At 41.2% G+C, this 23,825-nt stretch overlaps 1 protein-coding gene and 2 pseudogenes across 1 annotated transcript; 2 read left to right on the top strand and 1 right to left on the bottom strand.

Moving 5' to 3' along the window:
• The first annotated feature begins 685 nt into the window (after positions 1 to 685).
• On the top strand, positions 686 to 3,939 carry Rpl19l4 (ribosomal protein L19 like 4). The gene has a single exon (XM_063288519.1). It carries the CDS (start codon positions 1,245 to 1,247, stop codon positions 1,908 to 1,910), a length of 666 nt encoding a protein of 221 aa, XP_063144589.1. The 5' UTR covers positions 686 to 1,244; the 3' UTR covers positions 1,911 to 3,939.
• Positions 3,940 to 9,752: 5,813 nt separating this feature from the next.
• On the top strand, positions 9,753 to 11,746 carry LOC134487101 (large ribosomal subunit protein eL19-like; annotated as a pseudogene).
• Positions 11,747 to 12,114: 368 nt separating this feature from the next.
• Dnajb6-ps2 (DnaJ heat shock protein family (Hsp40) member B6, pseudogene 2) lies at positions 12,115 to 13,613 on the bottom strand (annotated as a pseudogene).
• Between the last annotated feature and the right edge of the window lie 10,212 nt (positions 13,614 to 23,825).

The raw sequence follows: 23,825 nt of genomic DNA, 5'->3' as shown, positions 1-23,825 counted from the left end.
CCATCAATGTAATTTATCATGTAAACAACCTGAAAGAAAAATTATCACATGATCATCTCATTAGATGCTTAAAAAGTCATTGACAAAATCTGACACCTTCATAATAAAAATCTTGGCGAGGTCAGGGACAGGAGGCACATGCCTAAACAAAATATATGCAATATGCAGGAAGCCAATAACATACATTAAATTAAATGAAGAGAAACTTAAAGCAATTTTACTAAAATCAAGGACAAGACAAGGCTGCCCAGTCTCTCTGTATCTCTTCAATATACTACTGAAAGTTCTAGCTAGAGCAGTTAGACAACAAAAGGAGATCAAAGGGATACAAATTGGAAAGGAAAAAGTCAAAGTTTCGCTATTCATGGATGATATGATAATATACATAAGCAACCCCCAAAATTCTACCAGAGAACTCCTACAGCTGATAAGGACCTTCAGCAAAGTGGTTCAACAAAAAATAGCTTTAAAAAAACAAAACGTAAACAATAGTCCTCCTATATACAAACAATAAACAGTCTGAGAAAGAAATTAAGGAGATAGAAACCCCGTGGGAGAGAGACCTCACCGCCTGATCAGGTGGGCACTCCTGAGGCTGCAGAGCGGAGGAGACCACCAACACTGCCCACCCCCGCCCACATCCCTGGCCCAAGAGGCAACTGTATAAGGCCTCTGGGTTCCCATAGGGGAGGGCCCGGGAGCGGCAGGACCCCTGCGCCTGAGACACCGCCGGAACCTGAAGGAAACAGACCAGATAAACAGGTCTCTGCACCCAAATCCCGTGGGAGGGAGAGCTGAACCTTCAGAGAGGCGGACACGCCTGGGAGACCAGAGGAGACTGCACTCTGTGCACATCCAGACGCCAGAGGAAAACACCAAACGCCATCTGGAACCCTGGTGCACGGAGGCTCCCGGAAAGAGCGGCGCAGATCTTCCCGGTTGCTGCCACAGCGGAGAGGACTTGGGCAGTACCCCACGAGCAAACTTGAGCCTTGGAACCGCAGGTAGGACCAACTTTTCCCCTGCAAGAAACCTGCCTGGTGAACTCAAGACACAGGCCCACAGGAACAGCTGAAGACCTGTAGAGAGGAAAAACTACACGCCCAAAAGCAGAACACTCTGTCCCCATAACTGGCTGAAAGAAAACAGGAAAACAGGTCTGCAGCACTCCTGACACACAGGCTTATAGGACAGTCTAGCCACGGTCAGAAATAGCAGAACAAAGTAACACTAGAGATAATCTGATGGCGAGAGGCAAGCACAGGAACCCAAGCAACAGAAAGCAAGACTACATGGCATCATCGGAGCCCAATTCTCCCACCAAAGCAAACACGGATTATCCAAACACACCAGAAAAGCAAGATCTAGTTTCAAAATCATATTTGATCATGATGCTGGAGGACTTCAAGAAAGACATAAAGAACTCCCTTAGAGAACAAGTAGAAGCCTACAGAGAGGAATCGCAAAAATCCCTGAAAGAATTCCAGGAAAACACAATCAAACAGTTGAAGGAATTAAAAATGGAAATAGAAGCAATCAAGAAAGAACACATGGAAACAACCCTGGACATAGAAAATCAAAAGAAAAGACAAGGAGCTGTAGATACATGCTTCACCAACAGAATACAAGAGATGGAAGAGAGAATCTCGGGAGCAGAAGATTCCATAGAAATCATTGACTCAACTGTCAAAGATAATGTAAAGCAGAAAAAGCTACTGGTCCAAAACATACAGGAAATCCAGGACTCAATGAGAAGATCAAACCTAACGATAATAGGTATAGAAGAGAGTGAAGACTCCCAGCTCAAAGGACCAGTAAATATCTTCAACAAAATCATAGAAGAAAACTTCCCTAACCTAAAAAAAAGAGATACCCATAGGCATACAAGAAGCCTACAGAACTCCAAATAGATTGGACCAGAAAAGAAACACCTCCCGTCACATAATTGTCAAAACACCAAACGCACAAAATAAAGAAAGAATATTAAAAGCAGTAAGGGAAAAAGGTCAAGTAACATATAAGGCAGACCTATCAGAATCACACCGGACTTTTTGCCAGAAACTGTGAAGGCCAGAAGATCCTGGACTGATGTCATACAGACCCTAAGAGAACACAAATGCCAGCCCAGGTTACTGTATCCTGCAAAACTCTCAATTAACATAGATGGAGAAACCAAGATATTCCATGACAAAACCAAATTTACACAATATCTTTCTACAAATCCAGCACTACAAAGGATAATAAAGGGTAAAGCCCAACATAAGGAGGCAAGCTATACCCTAGAAGAAGCAAGAAACTAATCATCTTGGCAACAAAACAAAGAGAAGAAAAGCACACAAACATAACCTCACATCCAAATATGAATATAACAGGAAGCAATAATCACTATTCCTTAATATCTCTCAACATCAATGGCCTCAACTCCCCAATAAAAAGACATAGATTAACAAACTGGATACGCAATGAGGACCCTGCATTCTGCTGCCTACAGGAAACACACCTCAGAGACAAAGACAGACACTACCTCAGAGTGAAAGGCTGGAAAACAACTTTCCAAGCAAATGGTCTGAAGAAGCAAGCTGGAGTAGCCATTCTAATATCAAATAAAATCAATTTTCAATTAAAAGTCATCAAAAAAGATAAGGAAGGACACTTCATATTCATCAAAGGAAAAATCCACCAAGATGAACTCTCAATCCTCATCTTCGGTTGGTTTATATACAAGTGTGCAATTTCTAGGCATGAAAGTAAAATGATGCTATCTGGTGCTGGATAGAGGAGCCTTATTTTTTATTATGGCAGTTTGCTATTTTTGTAACATGGTGATTTGGTTGAACACAATAAAGTACAGTAGTAACTGATCTCCCCTTCTTCCTGGATGAGTGAGGAGATGATTAAATGTTGATGTCAGCATCCTTGAGCATATTCAGATGAGCTTCTGCTTCTGTTGAAAAGGATGCTGTGTTTGATTGTGGTCCGAAGCTTTGAAGCACTACTTGGCATCTCCTTCCTTGGAGGTCTCACTGTTTAAACATAACAGATTTGATAGCTTGTTGGTAAGGTGAGGTCCAGCTTGTCTCCACTAGGTCATCTTCATATGAATCCGGTGGTTATACGGTTTTGTTCTAGGGATATTTCATTTTTTTAATAACAGTTTTAGCTGACATTCATGGAGAGAATGAATCCTTAGAACTGTGCCACTAGTGAAAGGAAATCCTGTCTAGAGTATGTTTCTTTACAAAGCTGTGTCACACCATCCTTTGGGCCCTCTGCTGGAAAAGTAGAATCAAGTCTCAAATAATGCCTTTTAAATCGTATCCTCTAGTATTATAGATGTAGGACAGTACTGTATCATACCTCTGTGGATGTAAAATAGCTTGTACCTGCTTTATGATACGTAGTAGTGACCATGCTTTATCAGAGCTGTTTTTAATGATGTTGCTCAGAATGTTTTCTTTCCAGATGATGATTGAGAAGCTAATTTAAAAAAAAAATGGTGCCAGGTACCACAAGAGTAACAGAACTGTGCTGTTTTCTCGGGTTTTGTTTTTTTACTTTTTTTTTTTTAATGGAGTGTGCTGGATGTCTCTACAGTTTTGTTCAGATGACTGCAGAACCTGGAAAAGCTGTTGCTGCTGTTGATGCATAACACACTGCTATTATTGGTCTTTTTATATAAATATAAATATATATACAGATATATAATTTGAATTTTTTGAAACTTTAGTTGTGCTGTCAACTTTGGAAAAAAGTATCCCTGTTTACTGTGTTGAGTTGGCACTGTACAGAAATTAACAGCCATATTGGTCTAGAAATGTTGAACTTAAGTTTTTTCCATTTGTACAGGGGTAACACACTGTATTAAATATGTAAGGTCTTATCTACGTGGGTTTGATTACAAAAACTAATAAAGTATTCTCTAAATTAAAAAAAAAGAAATTAAGGAGATAATAGCCTTCACAATAGCCACAAACAATATAAAACATTTTGGTGTAACTCTTAACTAAACAGGTGAAAGACCTATATGACAAAAACTTCAAATCTTCAAAGAAAGAAACTGAAGATGATATGGAAGATGGAAAGGTCACCCATGCTTATGGATCAGTAGGAGTAACACAGTGAAAAGGCCATCTTACTAAAAGCAATCTATATGCAATTCCCATCAAAATTTCAACACTATTCCTTACATACCTTGAAAGAACAATGTTCAACTTCATACGGGAAAAAAAAAAAACCCACCACAATCAACCCCTCTACAATAAAAGAACTTCTGGAATACCACCATCCCTGATTTCAAGTTGTTCTATGAAGCAATAATTAAAAACAAAAACAAAACATGGCATTGGCATAAAAACAGATTGATTGATTTTTGATTGGTGGGAATGAATTAAAGACCTAGAAGTTAACCCACACATCTATGGACACGGTTTTTTACAAAGAAGCCAAAACTTTGCAATGGAAAAAAAATATATCTTCAACAAATGGCGCTGGTCTAACTGGCAGTTTGCATGTAGAAGAATACAAATAGATTCATCTTTCACCCCACAAAACTCAAGTCCAAGTGAACCAAAGACCTCAATACAAAACTGGATACACTAAATCTGATAGAAAATAAAGTAAGGAGTGGCCTTGAATGCATGGGCACAGAAGGCGACTTCCTAAATGAAACACCAACAGCTCAGGCACTAAGATCAACAATTACCACATGTGACCTTACGAACTGAAAGGCTTGTATAAGGCAAAGGACACATTTGTCAGAAGGACAAATGGCAGCCTATACAGTGAGATAATATCTTCACCAACCCTACATTGAACAAGGGTCTGATAACCAAAATATATAAAGAACTCAAGAAACTAGATAGCACCAAACCAAATAACCCAATTTAAAAATGAGGTACAGATGTAAACAAAAAAATTCTCGAAAGAGGAATCACTAATGGCCAAGAAGCACTTAAAGAAATGTTCCCCATCCTTAGTCATCGAGGAAATGCAACTCAAAATGACTCAGAGATTCCACTTTACACTGGTCAGAATGGCTAAGATCCAAAACAAACACAAAAACAGAAAAGCAAGTGTGGAGCAAGGGCAGCACTTGGGAGTACAAACCCGCACAGTAACTTCGAAATCAATGTGGCAGTTTCTCAAAAAAGCAGGAATAGATCTACCTAAAGACCTAACTGTACCACTCCTGAGTATAAACCCAAAAGATGCTCCACCAGACCAACAAAGGCTTACTCTACTGGGTTCATAGATGCTCTATTCGTAATAGTCAGAAACTGGAAACAACCTAAAAGCCCCTCACCTGAAGAATGGATAAAGAAAATGCATTAAAACAATATCATAAAATTTGCAAGCAAATAGATGAAACTAGAAAAGATCATCCTGAGTGAGGTAACCCAGACCTAGAAAGACACACATGGTATGTTCTCCCTAATAAGTGGGTATTAGCCATAAAGTACAGGATAACCATGCTCCAATCCACAGACCCGAAGAGGCTAAATAATAAAGAGGGCTCAAGGGTGGATGCTTGAATCTCATTGAGAAGGGGAAATAGATTAGACATGAGGGTTGGGTGGAGGGAGTGAAGGCACTGATGTAGGGGAGGGGTGGGGCTGGGAACAGGAAGGATCCAGTCGGGGGGAGGACGGAGAAAAAGAGTACTCGAAGAGACAATTGGAATGCTGAACTGGCACCTCTGGGACAAGCTAGAAACCTAGAACTATGGAAACTCCTACAATTAGAGGATATGGAAAACTGTGAGGGTAGCCATAACTAAGACTCCTACCATTAGAGGATATGGACTCTGAAACGGCCATCTCCTATAACCAGGCAAGACTTCCAGTGGAGAAATGGGGACACCAACCCAGCTACAAAACTTTAGACCCACAAAACCTTAGTCCTGCCTAGAAGATATGCAGGGATAAAAGATGGAGCAGATTTGGGGAGTGCCCAACCAATGACTGGTCCAGCGTGGGACCCATAACATGAGAGAGAGAGAGCCCAACCTTGACCTGACATTAGTAATGATATTCTGATATACTTGCAAACAGAGCCTAATATAACTGCCATCATTGTCCAGGGAACTCCCACACCTGCAAAACAAAAGCAAAGTGGCTGGATGTAAGATTAACTCACAAAGCTCAGTTTATCTCTAAAATACAAATGACAGACTGAGAAACAAGTTAGAAAAACGAACACCTTTCACAATAGCCTCACATAATGTATGAGAAGATATCAGAAGATAAAAAGATCTCCCATACTCCTGGATTCGTAGGCTTAATATACTAAAAATGGCCATCTTACTAAAAACAACCAACTAACAGATTCAATACAGTTTCCATTACTCATGCACGTGTGTGCATACACACACACACACACACGCGCGTGTACACATGCACACCTCTAAGCACACACATAAAACAAAGAAACAAAAAACAAAACAGTGAAAAAAATGGATGGCTTAACTAGCAATCCTGAATAGTGAAAGAACTTCTGGCGGTATCATCATTCCCTATTTGAGCTTGTACTACTGAGCCATAGTAACAAAAACAGCATGGTATTTGTACAAAACCAGACACTTGATCAATGGAATTGAAGCCCTACACATAAATCCACATACCTATAGACATCTGGGGTTTTTTTTTATAAGAATCCAGAAATACACACTGGACAAAAGACAGCATCTTCAACAAATGGTGCTGGTCAAATTGCCCGGCTGCATGTAGAAGAATTCAAATAGATCCATACTACCCCCCACAAAAGTCAACTCCAAATGGATCAAAGACATTAACATAAAACCAAATACACTAAACCTGATAAAAAGAAAATGAGGAAGAGCCTGGAACTCATTGGCACAACAGAACTTTCCAAACAGAACACCGTTAGCACAGACAGGAAGATCAACAATTAATAAATGGGACCTCGAGAAACTGAAAAGCTTCTGCATAGCACAGGACAGCATCATTTAGACAAAGTGGTAGCCTACAGGATAGGAAAGATTTTTACCAACTACACATCTGGTAGAAAGCTACCAGATGTTTTTGTGGGATTCCTTAATGTATTAACAAGTGGGTCCGCTGATTGTTGTCTTTTATTGGGCTCTTTTCCTTTCTTTCTTTTGTCAATTCTGCTGTGTTAGTTTTCCTTTTCTCTTATTTTATTATTATCCACTAGAAGCCTGTTTGTTCTGTAATGACAGAAAGGAAGTGGATCTGCATGGGAAGGAAAGTGGGAAGGAACTAGGAGGAGTAGGGGTCAGAAAAATCACAATCAGGATATATTATTATATGATAACAATATTTTCAATAGAAAGAACAAAATCACAATCAGGATATATTATTATATGATAACAATATTTTCAATAGAAAGAACAAAATCACAATCAGGATATATTATTATATGATAACAATATTTTCAATAGAAAGAACAAAAGAAAAAAAACAAGAAGAGACAGAAGGAGAGGGGAGATGGGGAAGTGGCCTGTGGGAAAGGGAGAAGGGAAGAAAGGAGGGGAGGGATGGGGAGAAAAATTGTTACTTTTTTACATATAGCTTACCATCGTTGATATTTACTGGGTTAATCCAGCTCCTTTACACATAGACTGATTTATTAAGCATTTCTCGATTTCTCTTGCCTTATTTTTGGGAAGTCAGAAGTCAGTAATCATCCTGTTTACCCCTTGGAATTCTGATGGCTCTTTTCAGTTTTCCTCCAACCCATCACTTCCGATCCCTATCCCCTATCATCCTCCGTGCCCAATTTTTCTTTTATTTGTACACAAAAACCGACTCAGCCACCAATGGAGACGCTGCCCGTAGCACAGTCACACTTCACTTCTCACCTCCTATGCCCCACGCACAGTGCCAGTGCTTCCGAGGCATCCACTTAACACACTGTTAACTCTCGGTGAATATTTATGATAGCGTTTTGGCTTGCTGACATAGTTGCAGTGCTGAGAACGGAAGCCAGAGTCACATCCGTGCTAGGCCTGCTCTCAGCCTGTGGAATGGTTCGTTCTAGTAGTGTGATTTAAATTCTAGAACACGTCATATCTTTTAAATAATGTCTTTTCCCTTATTGAAATGTACAGCTGCTCACTCCATGCGCGCTGTTTTTAGAACCCTTTGGCTAATTCTACCGACTGTTCCTTCTTCCCAGGGTCAGCCTCCACACGCCACTTTTGCTCTTATTTGTGGCACGTTAGTTCCTGTTTCTTAGCATTTCTAATAATTTAAATTTCATGATTTGATTGTTTCTCTACAGCAGTGGTTCTCGATCTGTGGGTCAAGGCCTGAGGGAATCACGTCTGTTGTTTACATTAGAATCCTTACCGGTAGTGAAATCACACTTTGGAGGTGGCAACAAAATTTTATGATGGAAGGTCGCTGCCGTAAAGGGTTACAGCATTAGGGAGGTTGAGAAGCACTGCTCTAATGAGTGTTGAGGGTCATGTTTGCTTTAGCCTGATCCCTCGGGTGGTGGGCTGCTAGTCATACAGAAGTTCTTTTAGCCTACCTGCGGCTGCTTGGAGTCTGCCCAACACAGGAGTATGTCAGGAATTCGTCAGAAATTTGGGCAGAGTATATGAAAAGAATTTGTCTGTTCCCTTTCTGAGATTTTCTCCTTCACCGACCAGCTGATTTTCTTCCAAAGAATGCCATCTGGTTTTTCATGTAGGTAAGGCTGAATTTTATCTCTGTTTCAGTTGCCCGTGAAATTGTCCGAAACTGGGAAAGTGAGTTTTCTTCACCTTGGTTTATAATACCTGCATCTGAAAAGGCTATGGAATCCTTAGGTCTTCATGAAGTTTTTCCGATTTTATGGGCATAACCTTAGTCTAGCTTGGCCAACAGCATGCATAACTACGGTTTTTGTTGCTCTGTTTCCGTTGTCTTCTGTGTAATCCCCCTAGGTAGCAAAGAGTCTGGGTGAAGACTAGGTTTTAGGATTGTGTTTCCTTTTGTGATTATTTTTATCACAGATTTCCATGCATCCACTTTCCGAAGTGCTTTTCCTTGTGTTGCCGGATAGTGTCAACCGCATCTTTGTGGTGTCTGATGGTGTTGAATGTAAGGACTTCTGCTATATTGTTACAATGTGATTCTTTGTATTTCTTTTTTTTTAAGATTTATTTATTTACTTTATGTATATGAGAGTACACTGTCGATGTCTTCAGACACCCCATGAGGCTATTGGATCCCATTACAGATGGTTTTGAGCCACCTTGTGGTTGCTGGGAATTGAACTCAGGACCTCTGGGAAAGCAGCCAGTGCTCTTAACCACTGAGCCATCTCTCTAGTTCTCCTGTGTATTCCTAATCACAAATGATGCCCAGGACTGTCTCGGGTATTTATTTGCCAACTGTAAAAAATTTAGGGAAAATATTTTTTTTCAGATTGCTTGCCCATTTAAAAAAATATTTCATTAGATCAATTTTTATTGTTGAGTTTTAAGAGTTCTTTAATTGCAAGCATGGTCAGATATATGATCTGCACATATTTTCTCAGCCTATGGCTTGTGTTCTCATTTTGCCAAGTCCACTTACATGGCTTTTTCTTCTTTCTTGAATTGTACTTTTCCATTTGAATCTAAAAAGTCATCACTAAATGTAACGTTGTGCAGATTTGTCCTGTAGTTTCCTGTAGAATTTATGTAGTATTATATTTTCAAGGTATGTTTACGGTCCACTTTTAAATTAGTTTATTTATTTATGTGTACAGATATTTTGCCTACATGTATATCTATGTTCCATATGTATGCTCGCAATGTCCTCGGAGACCAGAAGAAGCTGTTGGATCCCCTGGTACAAGAGTTACAGTTGTTAGCTGCCATGTGGGAATGGGAACTGAACCTGGATCCTTAGTAAGAGCAGTGAGTGCTTTGAACTGCTGAGCCATCTCTTCAGCCCCTAGGGCCCATTTTAATGCAATGTTTATATCACATATGACACATGTTAAGAACCTTTTGGATTTTTTCAGTTGATTGGTTAGTTGTTGTTGTTGTTGTTGTTGTTTGTTTGTTTGTTTGTTTATGTCTCTGTTTGTCTTAAATAGGATGTCATTAAATAACCCTTGCTAGCTTGGAAGTCGTTATGTAGAGCAAGCTAATCCTCAAAGTCAAAGAGGTCTGCCTTTCCTCAGTGTTGGGATTATGGGTAAGCACTAGCGCATATTTTTTGTAGTTCACAGGATTTGCAACTGGGTAGCACCGTTCGTTACTTCACCGTACTACACATAGCACTGTGAAAGCTAGCCATTTAGGGATGAAGCTTCCAGGTCAGTATCGGCTGAATTTCTCTGTATGTTCCTTGTCTCAATATGTGTTTGCTGAAACAATAGTTTGCTACCATCAAGGATTCTGGAGGATAACCAGGAACAATGACAATCGCCTGTTCTGTTTGAGGTCCGCGGGACCCCACTGACCAACAACTAGAAAGGAGGTAACCCACACCTGGCACTGTGATTTTGTTTGGCAACTACAGAATCTAGCAGAGCCATTATGTCCCATGCAGGATGACTTTATTTAAAATTTTGTTTTATATGTATATGGGCATGTTTTAGGAAACGTCTAAGAGTTTTTATGTGGCTTTTCCAAAGGTCGTCCATGTTAGCTATCCTGTGGTCCTATGTTAATGGGCGGAGAGCCTCGTGCATGTTAATGTTAGGTACTGTTACCTTGTGTTCTTGCAACAATGCGGTAGAACCCAGACTTTGTGTCTACTAAGCAAGCACTCTACCTCTAGCCAGCCACCAGATCATTCAGTAGCTGTGTGTTTGTCAGAGCAAACCCGGGGCCTTATATATGCTAGACAGCATGTTGTTATACTTGGGAGTTCCAGGTATTCTTGATTTATATCAGATTGGAGGTGACAGTGTCATTTCTTATGTTCTAGTCTATCTGCCTCCAAATCCTTTTACTTGCATATTGCCTAAATAGCTTGAAGTTAACACTTTGAGTGTGATGTTAAATGTGAATAATTTAAGATTACTCTCGGCCTGCGACCAATAAGCTCTTTCCTTTCTTTCCTTTCGCTGCTGTGTCCGCTACAGAAGAGGCTTGCCTTTAGTGTCCTCCAATGTGGTAAAAAGAAGGCCTGGTTGGACCTCAATGAGACCAACAAAATCGCTAATGCCAACTCCCATCAGCAGATCAGGAAGCTGATCAAAGATATGGGCTGATCATCCGGAAGCCTGTGACTGTCCATTCCCCCGGCTCGCTGCGGGAAAAACACCTTGGCCTGATGGAAGGGCAGGCATATGGGCATAGGGAAGAGGAGGGTACTGCCAACGCTCGAATGTCCGAGAAGCTGACCTGGATGAGAAGGATGAGGATCCTGCACCGGCTTCTCAGGAGATACAGGGAATCTAAAAAGATTGACCGCCGTATGTATCACAGCCTGGACCTGAAGGTCAAAGGGAATGTATTCAAAAACAAGTGGAGTCTCGTGGATCACATCCACAAACTAAAGGCAGACAGGGCCCCCAAGAAGCTACTGGCTGACCAGACTGAGGCTCGCAGGTCTAAGACCAAGAAAGCGCGAATGCGCCGGGAGGGGTGCCGCTAGGTCAAGAAGGAAGAGATCATCAAGACTCTGTCCAAGGAGGAAGAGACCAAGAAATAAAGCTTCCCCCATGTCTGTACATAGTGGCCTGGCTGTGGCCTCACGTGGATCAATCATTAAAATAAAACAAGCCTTTGTCCATTGCCCTCTTTGGAGAGAGAGAGAGAGAGAGAGAGAGAGAGAGAGAGAGAGAGAGAGAGAGAGAGAGAGAGATATTACTCTCTAAATGGGTCGTTTAAAATATTTTTGCCCTGTTCTCCAGGTTTAAAAGAAACATCTAGTTTCTCACTTTGAGGATTATTTGCCAGAAGTTTTTTAAAAACAACTATCACTCACTAGGTTAGGGAAATAATCTGGTCGTATTTTATATGATATTGATACGATATTGATCATGCTGTTGAATACCCTTTGTACATTCTCTAATATGATTGTGTGTCTTCTCATTTAGTCTTCTACTAATGTGAATTACATTCATTGATTTTTTTGAAAGAAACACCAAACACATTTGTATTTATTTTTTTAAAGCAAATGACAAAAACCCAAATTACCAGCTTTTTTTAAACCTAAGCTTAACATTGCACATTTAAACAATAGTCAAACTGACAAAGTTGCCAGCATCCATGCACAACTAGAAAACATCCTTAATTTACACTAAACCAAAAATGTATTACCATTGATGCAGTAATAGCTTACATCACTAAATACTGAAAATAAAGTTGAAATATTTCTGTAGACATTCATCTGGCAATGGTAACTTCACAGCAGGCTGACACTGCTCACAATTCAACTCAGTGGGAAGCAGATCCATGATTGTTAAAGACAATCTCTTCCTAGCGCTACTCAGGCGTCTCAGGGCTCACCTCAGAACACGTTTCGTTTAAAGCAAAGTGCATACAGAGATTACAACAAGTTTAAAGACAAAAAAGAAAAAAGAAAAAAAGAAAAAGAAAGGTCCTATTTTGTGGCCCCAACAACAAACTCAAAAATCTGACGAATGGGGGCTCCGATGAGCTGTATTATAAATACTTTAGATTAGGTACAGTGATACAGAAAGTCGAGTTCGTTTGAAATCTTCAAAAAAAAAAAAAAAAGGTTCCTGTTATTCCTCAAGTGGTGCTTGCTATGGTTTAGCATTTCTGTTACATGCGTGCATTGAATTACTTGTTATCCAAGCGTAGCGGGTGCTCCTTACCATTTATCGTCAGGGACGTTAACTGTCAGTCTTCTTCAGCTTCTATTCTTTCCTGACCGTTCTCCACAATTCTCTTTGTAGTGATTTTTTTTGCCATTAACAATTTTAGTTGAAGTCGATATTGATATGAAGATGCCCATTCCACTGCCGACAAATGACACTGAAGAGACTGAAGTGAGACCCCCCCATGACCTAGTGACACGAATGGAGTAAAGCCTGTATCAAAAGCAGGAAATCCACTTCCAAAAGAAGGAAGTCCACTGAAGGCAGAGAAAAAGGAGCCAGCGCCTAGGTTTCTTCTTCCTCGGGGACCCTTCGGTTTCCAAAAAAGTCATCAAATGGGTCTTCAAAGAAGTCAAATGAAAATGGGTCCCTTCCACCAAAAAAGTCCCTGAAGATATCATCTGGGTTCCGGAATGCAAAACCAAACTCAAATGAACTGTCAAAATGGCTTCCACCTCCTCCACCACCACCATTTAATCCTTCTTTGCCATATTTGTCATAGATGTCCTGCTTTTTAGCGTCCGATAACACTTCCTATGCCTCAGCTACTTGTTTGAATTTCCGCTCCGCTTCTTCTTTATTTTCAGGATTTTTGTCTGGGTGCCATTTGAGTGCCTGTTTTTGATACGCCTTTTTAATGTCCTCGGGTGAGGCAGGTCTCTGCATGCCCAGCACTTCGTAGTAATCCACCATGTTTTAACAGACTGTTGGAACAAATCTGAGGACGTGGCGGCCAGCGAGGGGGAGGTCAAGCGGCCAGTCTCCTCGCCGCTCTGGAACAGCTGCGCTTGCTGGTGGCGGTGGCCATATTCATTGATTTTTTTTAATTTATTTAATACTTAATAATAATTCTTTGGTTTCCGGGCAAACATCCCCCTCCCCCCTCCCCTTCCTTATGGGTGTTCCCCTCCCAACCCTCCCCCCATTGCCGCCCTCCCCCCAACAATCTAGTTCACTGGGGGTTCAGTCTTAGCAGGACCCAGGGCTTCCCCTTCCACTGGTGCTCTTACTAGGATATTCATTGCTACCTATGAGGTCAGAGTCCAGGGTCAGTCCATGTTTAGTCTTTAGGTAGTGGCTTAGTCCCTGGAAGCTCTGGTTGCTTGACATTGTTGTACATATGGGGTCTCGAGCCCCTTCAAGCTCTTCCAGTTCTTTCTCTGATTCCTTCAACGGGGGTCCTATTCTCAGTTCAGTGGTTTGCTGCTGGCATTCGCCTCTGTATTTGCTGTATTCTGGCTGTGTCTCTCAGGAGCGATCTACATCCGGCTCCTGTCGGTCTGCACTTCTTTGCTTCATCCATCTTGTCTAATTGGGTGGCTGTATATGTATGTCATTGATTTTTGAATGCCTGACTAACCCTGAGCTCCTAGGATAATGCTGTTGCTGTGAGGTGTTATTCTTTTTTTATATATTGCTAGGTTTGATTTCTTAGTATCATGTTAGGGATGTTTGTGTCTGTGTTCATAGATTTTTTTCTTTCATTTTCTTTTTTGTAATGACATATGTAAAATATATGTAGATATTTGTCTTAGAGTTACTAATGCTGTGACAAAACATTATGACCAAAGCAACTTGGGGAGGGAAGGATTTATTTGGCTTACATTTCCACATCACTGTTCATCACTGAAGGAAGTCAGGACAGGAACTCAAACAGGACAGGAACCTGGAGGCAGGAGCATCTGATGGGGGGCCATGGAGGGATGCTGCTTACTGGCTTGCTCCCCATAGCTTGCTTAGCCTGCTTGTTCCTGCTAGTAAGGATTCTCATTCTAGATATAGGCTTTCTTCCCTGCACTGCTATTGCTGAAATTACCATCTGTGAACTACAAAATGTTTTATCCACTGCCATAGTGTCTCACATAATATTGCTTCTGGTCAAAGAACTCAGTTCACAGCAAAATAAACTTGGTTAGGTCTCATGCTCATGAAACCCATGGGTTTTTAGCATATTCCCAACATCCTGAATCAGATGGGTTGACAGAAGGCAGGGTTGCCTTTTGAAGAGTCTGTTCCAGCCCCACTGAGACAATGATATTCCACTGGGCTGGATAAGTTTCTCCAGAAAGCTTCATCTGCTTTTAGAATGGCTGTGACGTGTGTTTCCCAGTGATCTGTGCTAGAGGTATGGTTTCCCAAGGTGAGTTGGGAAGATGGTGGAAACTTCTAGAGGTAAGGCCCACTGGAAGGTTTTTAGGTCATTTGAGTGACATCCTTAAAACAGTCTGAGACGTTAGCCTCTTCCTCGTTCTCTTTTGCTTCCTGGCCAAGAGCAGTTGTACAGCTGCTATGGTGTGCCGTGTTACCACAGGCCCAAATAAATGAGGTCATCTGACTTGGGACTGGAAGTTCCAGAATAATGAGCAAAATACATTGTTTCTCTTTATAGGTTATGCCTCAGCTATTTCCTTATAGTAATGAAAAACTAACTGATATATCCCTGAAGTTCATGGTGCCATTTCTCTCCTAGTTAGAATACAAATCAAGACACGGAAACAGAAATGGTACCATTCACTATTAGATCTAATAATCCACTAAAAAGAGTGTCTGCTTCATCCTCCTGTGACTTTGGGTCCTTCTGGTACAGAGGTCTTAATTGGAAAGAGAAGTGTTTCTGCTAGGAAATACAACAATCATCCCATTGACCTGAAGATTAGGATGCTGCCAGCCATGCTAGGGATCCCCATCCCTCTAAATCAATAGGCAGGAAGCAGAATGACTGTATCGACAGGGAAATGAGCCTCACCATCAAGCAGAAGTTGCACTCCTACACAATCTAGGCAAGGAAAAACTACCTGCCATAGAGGATATCCCTTGTGACTGCTATTATTACTATCAAGCCCTATGATTATGATCATTGAAAAATAGTTCATCACAAGCTGGATTACTAATGGCCTGGACCATTTAGGACTGAAGTCCTGGGTCCCCTCGTTAGGTAAAGAACCAAATCAGCTGAATTTCTGCTGACAGAGGAAGAGATACAGACTAAGTAGTTAGTACTTACTCAGATAAATCAGTAGTTAGGAAAAGCCAGTTGTGACCATGTGACCAGTGATAGACATGAGCATTGTAACTGTCATAAGTTTCTCCATGAACTTATATTGCCATGTCTATGCATGTTTATGTACAAAATATACTTATGCATATTTATAAAAAAAACACTTGCTTTACTCCTTATTCCTATGTGTGAATTTTATATCATAGCATTAAAGCATCATTAAACTTTTTAAAACTTTTTATTGGTTCTTTGTGAATTTAGCAACACGTACCCCAATCCCACTGATCTCCACCTCCCCTCACACCCACCCTCCATGCTTGCAACCTCCCCCTCCAACAACAGAGAAAAAAACATCTTATTGTGGAAGTTGCAGTGCGTCACAACGTACCCCACAGTGTATCCCTTCGTCCACATCTTTTTGCTTGAAAATGTTGATTGCAATGAGTCATTGCTCTGGTACCAGGCCTCTGGATTTTGCTACTCTCTGTCGATACTGGAACCTCACTGGGACTCCTTCTAGATATTCTGTTGTTGCCCTGTGTCAGACCCTGTAATTTTGGATCTGTAGGACCAGCAGTTCATTGGCAAGGAAGATATTGGGGTGGGCCAATCAAACCCTGGATCTGGGCCTGAGAGGTATCTAAGCTGGTCAGCCTTCCAGCTTACCCACTCTCATGCCCTTGGAGCCAGCTCACAGCATCCCCTGCAACCAGGACCAGCTCTACCCTGCTTCCCAGGCAAGGTGCAGGACCCAGTCTCCCAAACATTGTAGCCAGAGAGGGACATGGCCAGTTCTCCCACTCTCATGACCCACTGACAGTTCTGCATGTCATAAATGGCAAAGGATTGGGGGGGGGGTGGTGCTGGAGAAGAGGCCTTCTCTCACTCATCCATGCCACCATCAAGAAGATAAGAAATACCCACACCCGCGGATCCCGGCCCGCAGCAGCTCTCTGCTCCCAAACCCCGTGGGAGAGAGACCTCACCGCCTGGTCAGGTGGGCACTCCTGAGGCTGCAGAGCAGAGGAGACCACCAACACTGCCCACCCCTGCCCACATCCCTGGCCCAAGAGGAAACTGTATAAGGCCTCTGGGTTCCCGTGGGGGAGGGCCCAGGAGCAGCAGGACCCCTGCGCCTGAGACACCGCCGGAACCTGAAGGAAACAGACCGGATAAACAGTTCTCTGCAACCAAATCCCGTGGGAGGGAGAGCTAAACCTACAGAGAGGCAGACACGCCTGGGAAACCAGAAGAGACTGCACTCTGCGCACATCCAGACGCCAGAGGAAAACACCAAACGCCATCTGGAACCCTGGTGCACGGAAGCTCCCGGAAAGAGCGGCGCAGATCTTCTCGGTTGCTGCCGCCGCAGAGAGGACTTGGGCAGTACCCCACGAGCACACTTGAGCCTCGGAACCTCAGGTAGGACCAACTTTTCCCCTGCAAGTGACCTGCCTGGTGAACTCACGACACAGGCCCACAGGAACAGCTGAAGACCTGTAGAGAGGAAAAACTACACGCCTGAAAGCAGAACACTCTGTCCCCATAACTGGCTGAAAGAAAACAGGAAAACAGGTCTACAGCACTCCTGACACACAGGCTTATAGGACAGTCTAGCCACGGTCAGAAATAGCAGAACAAAGTAACACTAGAGATAATCTGATGGCGAGAGGCAAGCACAGGAACCCAAGCAACAGAAACCAAGACTACATGGCATCATCGGAGCCCAATTCTCCCACCAAAATAAACATGGAATATCCAAACACACCAGAAAAGCAAGATCTAGTTTCAAAATCATATTTGATCATGATGCTGGAGGACTTCAAGAAAGAGGTGAAGAACTCCCTTAGAGAACAAGTAGAAGCCTACAGAGAGGAATCGCAAAAATGCCTGAAAGAATTCCAGGAAAACATAAATAAAGAAGTAGAAACCCATAGAGAGGAGACACAAAAATCGCTGAAAGAATTCCAGGAAAACACAATCAAACAGTTGAAGGAATTAAAAATGGAAATAGAAGCAATCAAGAAAGGACACATGGAAACAACCCTGGATATAGAAAATCAAAAGAAGAGACAAGGAGCTGTAGATAGAAGCTTCACCAACAGAATACAAGAGATGGAAGAGAGAATCTCGGGAGCAGAAGATTCCATAGAAATCATTGACTCAACTGTCAAAGATAATGTAAAGCAGAAAAAGCTACTGGTCCAAAACATACAGGAAATCCAGGACTCAATGAGAAGATCAAACCTAAGGATAATAGGTATAGAAGAGAGTGAAGACTCCCAGCTCAAAGGACCAGTAAATATCTTCAACAAAATCATAGAAGAAAACTTCCCTAACCTAAAAAAAGAGATACCCATAGGCATACAAGAAGCCTACAGAACTCCAAATAGATTGGACCAGAAAAGAAACACCTCCCGTCACATAATTGTCAAAACACCAAACGCACAAAATAAAGAAAGAATATTAAAAGCAGTAAGGGAAAAAGGTCAAGTAACATATAAAGGCAGACCTATCAGAATCACACCAGAAACTATGAAGGCCAGAAGATCCTGGACAGATGTCATACAGACCATAAGAGAACACAAGTGCCAGCCCAGGTTACTGTATCCAGCAAAACTCTCAATTAACATTGATGGAGAAACCAAGATATTCCATGACAAAACCAAATTTACACAATATCTTTCCACAAATCCAGCACTATAAAGGATAATAAATGGTAAAGCCCAACATAAGGAGGCAAGCTATACCCTAGAAGAAGCAAGAAACTAATCGTCTTGGCAACAAAACAAAGAGAATGAAAGCACACAAACATAACCTCACATCCAAATATGAATATAAAGGGAAACAATAATCACTATTCCTTAATATCTCTCAATATCAATGGCCTCAACTCCGCAATAAAAAGACATAGATTAACAAACTGGATACACAACGAGGACCCTGCATTCTGCTGCCTACAGGAAACACACCTCAGAGACAAAGACAGACACTACCTCAGAGTGAAAGGCTGGAAAACAACTTTCCAAGCAAATGGTCAGAAGAAGCAAGCTGGAGTAGCCATTCTAATATCAAATAAAATCAATTTCCAACTAAAAGTCATCAAAAAAGATAAGGAAGGACACTTCATATTCATCAAAGGAAAAATCCACCAAGATGAACTCTCAATCCTAAATATCTATGCCCCAAATACAAGGGCACCTACATACGTAAAAGAAACCTTACTAAAGCTCAAAGCACACATTGCACCTCACACAATAATAGTGGGAGATTTCAACACACCACTCTCATCAATGGACAGATCATGGAAACAGAAATTAAACAGTGATGTCGACAGACTAAGAGAAGTCATGAGCCAAATGGACTTGACGGATATTTATAGAACATTCTATCCTAAAGCAAAAGGATATACCTTCTTCTCAGCTCCTCATGGTACTTTCTCCAAAATTGACCATATAATTGGTCAAAAAAACGGGCCTCAACAGGTACAGAAAGATAGAAATAATCCCATGCGTGCTATCGGACCACCACGGCCTAAAACTGGTCTTCAATAACAATAAGGGAAGAATGCCCACATATACGTGGAAATTGAACAATGCTCTACTCAATGATAACCTGGTCAAGGAAGAAATAAAGAAAGAAATTAAAAACTTTTTAGAATTTAATGAAAATGAAGATACAACATACCCAAACTTATGGGACACAATGAAAGCTGTGCTAAGAGGAAAACTCATAGCGCTGAGTGCCTGCAGAAAGAAACAGGATAGAGCATATGTCAGCAGCTTGACAGCACACCTAAAAGCTCTAGAACAAAAAGAAGCAAATACACCCAGGAGGAGTAGAAGGCAGGAAATAATCAAACTCAGAGCTGAAATCAACCAAGTAGAAACAAAAAGGACCATAGAAAGAATCAACAGAACCAAAAGTTGGTTCTTTGAGAAAATCAACAAGATAGATAAACCCTTAGCCAGACTAACGAGAGGACACAGAGAGTGCGTCCAAATTAACAAAATCAGAAATGAAAAGGGAGACAAAACTACAGATTCAGAGGAAATTCAAAAAATCATCAGATCTTACTATAAAAACCTATATTCAACAAAACTTGAAAATCTTCAGGAAATGGACAATTTCCTAGACAGATACCAGGTATCGAAGTTAAATCAGGAACAGATAAACCAGTTAAACAACCCCATAACTCCTAAGGAAATAGAAGCAGTCATTAAAGGTCTCCCAACCAAAAAGAGCCCAGGTCCAGACGGGTTTAGTGCAGAATTCTATCAAACCTTCATAGAAGACCTCATACCAATATTATCCAAACTATTCCACAAAATTGAAACAGATGGAGCCCTACCGAATTCCTTCTACGAAGCCACAATTACTCTTATACCTAAACCACACAAAGACACAACAAAGAAAGAGAACTTCAGACCAATTTCCTTTATGAATATCGATGCAAAAATACTCAATAAAATTCTGGCAAACCGAATTCAAGAGCACATCAAAACAATCATCCACCATGATCAAGTAGGCTTCATCCCAGGCATGCAGGGATGGTTTAATATACGGAAAACCATCAACGTGATCCATTATATAAACAAACTGAAAGAACAGAACCACATGATCATTTCATTAGATGCTGAGAAAGCATTTGACAAAATTCAACACCCCTTCATGATAAAAGTCCTGGAAAGAATAGGAATTCAAGGCCCATACCTAAACATAGTAAAAGCCATACACAGCAAACCAGTTGGTAACATTAAACTAAATGGAGAGAAACTTGAAGCAATCCCACTAAAATCAGGGACTAGACAAGGCTGCCCACTCTCTCCCTACTTATTCAATATAGTTCTTGAAGTTCTAGCCAGAGCAATCAGACAACAAAAGGAGATCAAGGGGATACAGATCGGAAAAGAAGAGGTCAAAATATCACTATTTGCAGATGACATGATAGTATATTTAAGTGATCCCAAAAGTTCCACCAGAGAACTACTAAAGCTGATAAACAACTTCAGCAAACTGGCTGGGTATAAAATTAACTCAAATAAATCAGTAGCCTTCCTCTATACAAAAGAGAAACAAGCCGAGAAAGAAATTAGGGAAACGACACCCTTCATAATAGACCCAAATAATATAAAGTACCTCGGTGTGACTTTAACCAAGCAAGTAAAAGATTTGTACAATAAGAACTTCAAGACAGTGAGGAAAGAAATTGAAGAAGACCTCAGAAGATGGAAAGATCTCCCATGCTCATGGATTGGCAGGATTAATTTAGTAAAAATGGCCATTTTACCAAAAGCAATCTACAGATTCAATGCAATCCCCATCAAAATACCAATCCAATTCTTCAAAGAGTTAGACAGAACAATTTGCAAATTCATCTGGAATAACAAAAAACCCAGGATAGCTAAAGCTATCCTCAACAATAAAAGGACTTCAGGGGGAATCACTATCCCTGAACTCAAGCAGTATTACAGAGCAATAGTGATAAAAACTGCATGGTATTGGTACAGAGACAGACAGATAGACCAATGGAATAGAATTGAAGACCCAGAAATGAACCCACACACCTATGGTCACTTGATTTTTGACAAAGGAGCCAAAACCATCCAATGGAAAAAAGATAGCATTTTCAGCAAATGGTGCTGGTTCAACTGGAGGGCAACATGTAGAAGAATGCAGATCGATCCATGCTTATCACCCTGTACAAAGCTTAAGTCCAAGTGGATCAAGGACCTCCACATCAAACCAGACACACTCAAACTAATAGAAGAAAAACTAGGGAAGCATCTGGAACACATGGGCACTGGAAAAAATTTCCTGAACAAAACACCAATGGCTTATGCTCTAAGATCAAGAATCGACAAATGGGATCTCATAAAACTGCAAAGCTTCTGTAAGGCAAAGGACACTGTGGTTAGGACAAAACGGCAACCAACAGATTGGGAAAAGATCTTTACTAATCCTACAACAGATAGAGGCCTTATATCCAAAATATACAAAGAACTCAAGAAGTTAGACCACAGGGAGACAAATAACCCTATTAAAAAATGGGGTTCAGAGCTAAACAAACAATTCACAGCTGAGGAATGCCGAATGGCTGAGAAACACCTAAAGAAATGTTCAACATCTTTGGTCATAAGGGAAATGCAAATCAAAACAACCCTGAGATTTCACCTCACACCAGTGAGAATGGCTAAGATCAAAAACTCAGGTGACAGCAGATGCTGGCGAGGATGTGGAGAAAGAGGAACACTCCTCCATTGTTGGTGGGATTGCAGACTGGTACAACCATTCTGGAAATCAGTCTGGAGGTTCCTCAGAAAATTGGACATTGAACTGCCTGAGGATCCAGCTATACCTCTCTTGGGCATATACCCAAAAGATGCCTCAACATATAAAAGAGACACGTGCTCCACTATGTTCATCGCAGCCTTATTTATAATAGCCAGAAGCTGGAAAGAACCCAGATGCCCTTCAACAGAGGAATGGATACAGAAAATGTGGTACATCTACACAATGGAATATTACTCAGCTATCAAAAACAACGAGTTTATGAAATTCGTAGGCAAATGGTTGGAACTGGAAAATATCATCCTGAGTGAGCTAACCCAATCACAGAAAGACATACATGGTATGCACTCATTGATAAGTGGCTATTAGCCCAAATGCTTGAATTACCCTAGATCTCTAGAACAAACGAAACTCAAGACGGATGATCAAAATGTGAATGCTTCACTCCTTCTTTAAATGAGGAAAAAGAATACCCTTGGCTGGGAAGGGAGAGGCAAAGATTAAAACAGAGACTGAAGGAACACCCATTCAGAGCCTGCCCCACAGGTGGCCCATACATATACAGCCACCCAATTGGACAAGATGGATGAAGCAAAGAAGTGCAGACTGACAGGAGCCGGATGTAGATCGCTCCTGAGAGACACAGCCAGAATACAGCAAATACAGAGGCAAATGCCAGCAGCAAACCACTGAACTGAGAATAGGTCCCCCGTTGAAGGAATCAGAGAAAGAACTGGAAGAGCTTGAAGGGGCTCGAGACCCCAAAAGTACAACAATGTCAAGCAACCAGAGCTTCCAGGGACTAAGCCACTACCTAAATACTATACATGGACTGACCCTGGACTCTGACCCCATAGGTAGCAATGAATATCCTAGTAAGAGCACCAGTGGACGGGGAAGCCCTGGGTCCTGCTAAGACTGAACCCCCAGTGAACTAGACTATGGGAGGAGGGCGGCAATGGGGGGAGGGTTGGGAGGGGGGCACCCATAAGGAAGGGGAGGGGGAGGGGGATGTTTGCCCGGAAACCGGGAAAGGGAATAACACTTGAAATGTATATAAGAAATACTCAAGTTAATAAAAAAAATAATAATAAAAAATGTTTTGGCTAATTACCTTCATCTGTTTTATATATCTTGTACAGCTTGATGGTACTCTTAGAATTGTTTGTCTGCTTTTCATTGAGTAGACCTAGAGAATGAGACCTCAAAAGGAAGGTGCTCAATAAGAAGACATCCCACTCCCACCTCCCACCAAAAAAAAAAATAGATTAAAGAGATAGCCAAATAAGCAAGTGTACAGATTATTTACTAGAAACACATGAAGTATGAAAACCGAAGGGAGTATAGCTACTCCAAAGGATGTAAGTCTTCAACCATTGAGTAGAGAGATACTCAAAGAGATAAAGTGCCAGAAAGCAATTTGTAAAATGTTAACAGTAAAAATGATCACAAATGGATTCCCTCTGGAACCTGGGGCGGGGAGCAGATTCATAACGAAAGAAGTCCTAAAAATGAATGAGAAAGTTGACATTTGGATGGAAAAGTCACCCAGCATGGAAGAAAACTCAACAAGGAAGTTTCAAAAAATAGAAAAATCACCAAATAGAAATGCTAGCTATAAAAAACTCAGTGAGCCAATGCAAGACCCAGTGAAAATCACTACAGATCTAATCAAGCAGAAGAAAGACTACCAGTGAAGGAGGCAAAGTGAAGGAAATGCTACACTCAAACTCTAAAGGAAAAAAATGGTCACTGACCGTGTGCCCAGAGAAGCCTGTTT

The sequence above is a fragment of the Rattus norvegicus genome, chromosome 5 (genome assembly GCF_036323735.1).
Source record: "Rattus norvegicus strain BN/NHsdMcwi chromosome 5, GRCr8, whole genome shotgun sequence".
NCBI classification, from domain to species: Eukaryota; Metazoa; Chordata; class Mammalia; order Rodentia; family Muridae; genus Rattus; species Rattus norvegicus.
This window is presented reverse-complemented; position numbering and strand designations above follow the sequence as displayed.

What these genes read in the sequence shown, in the direction of transcription:
- Rpl19l4 (XM_063288519.1), top strand. Translation starts at nt 1,245, where the DNA reads ATGGCGAGAGGCAAGCACAGGAACCCAAGCAACAGAAAGCAAGACTAC.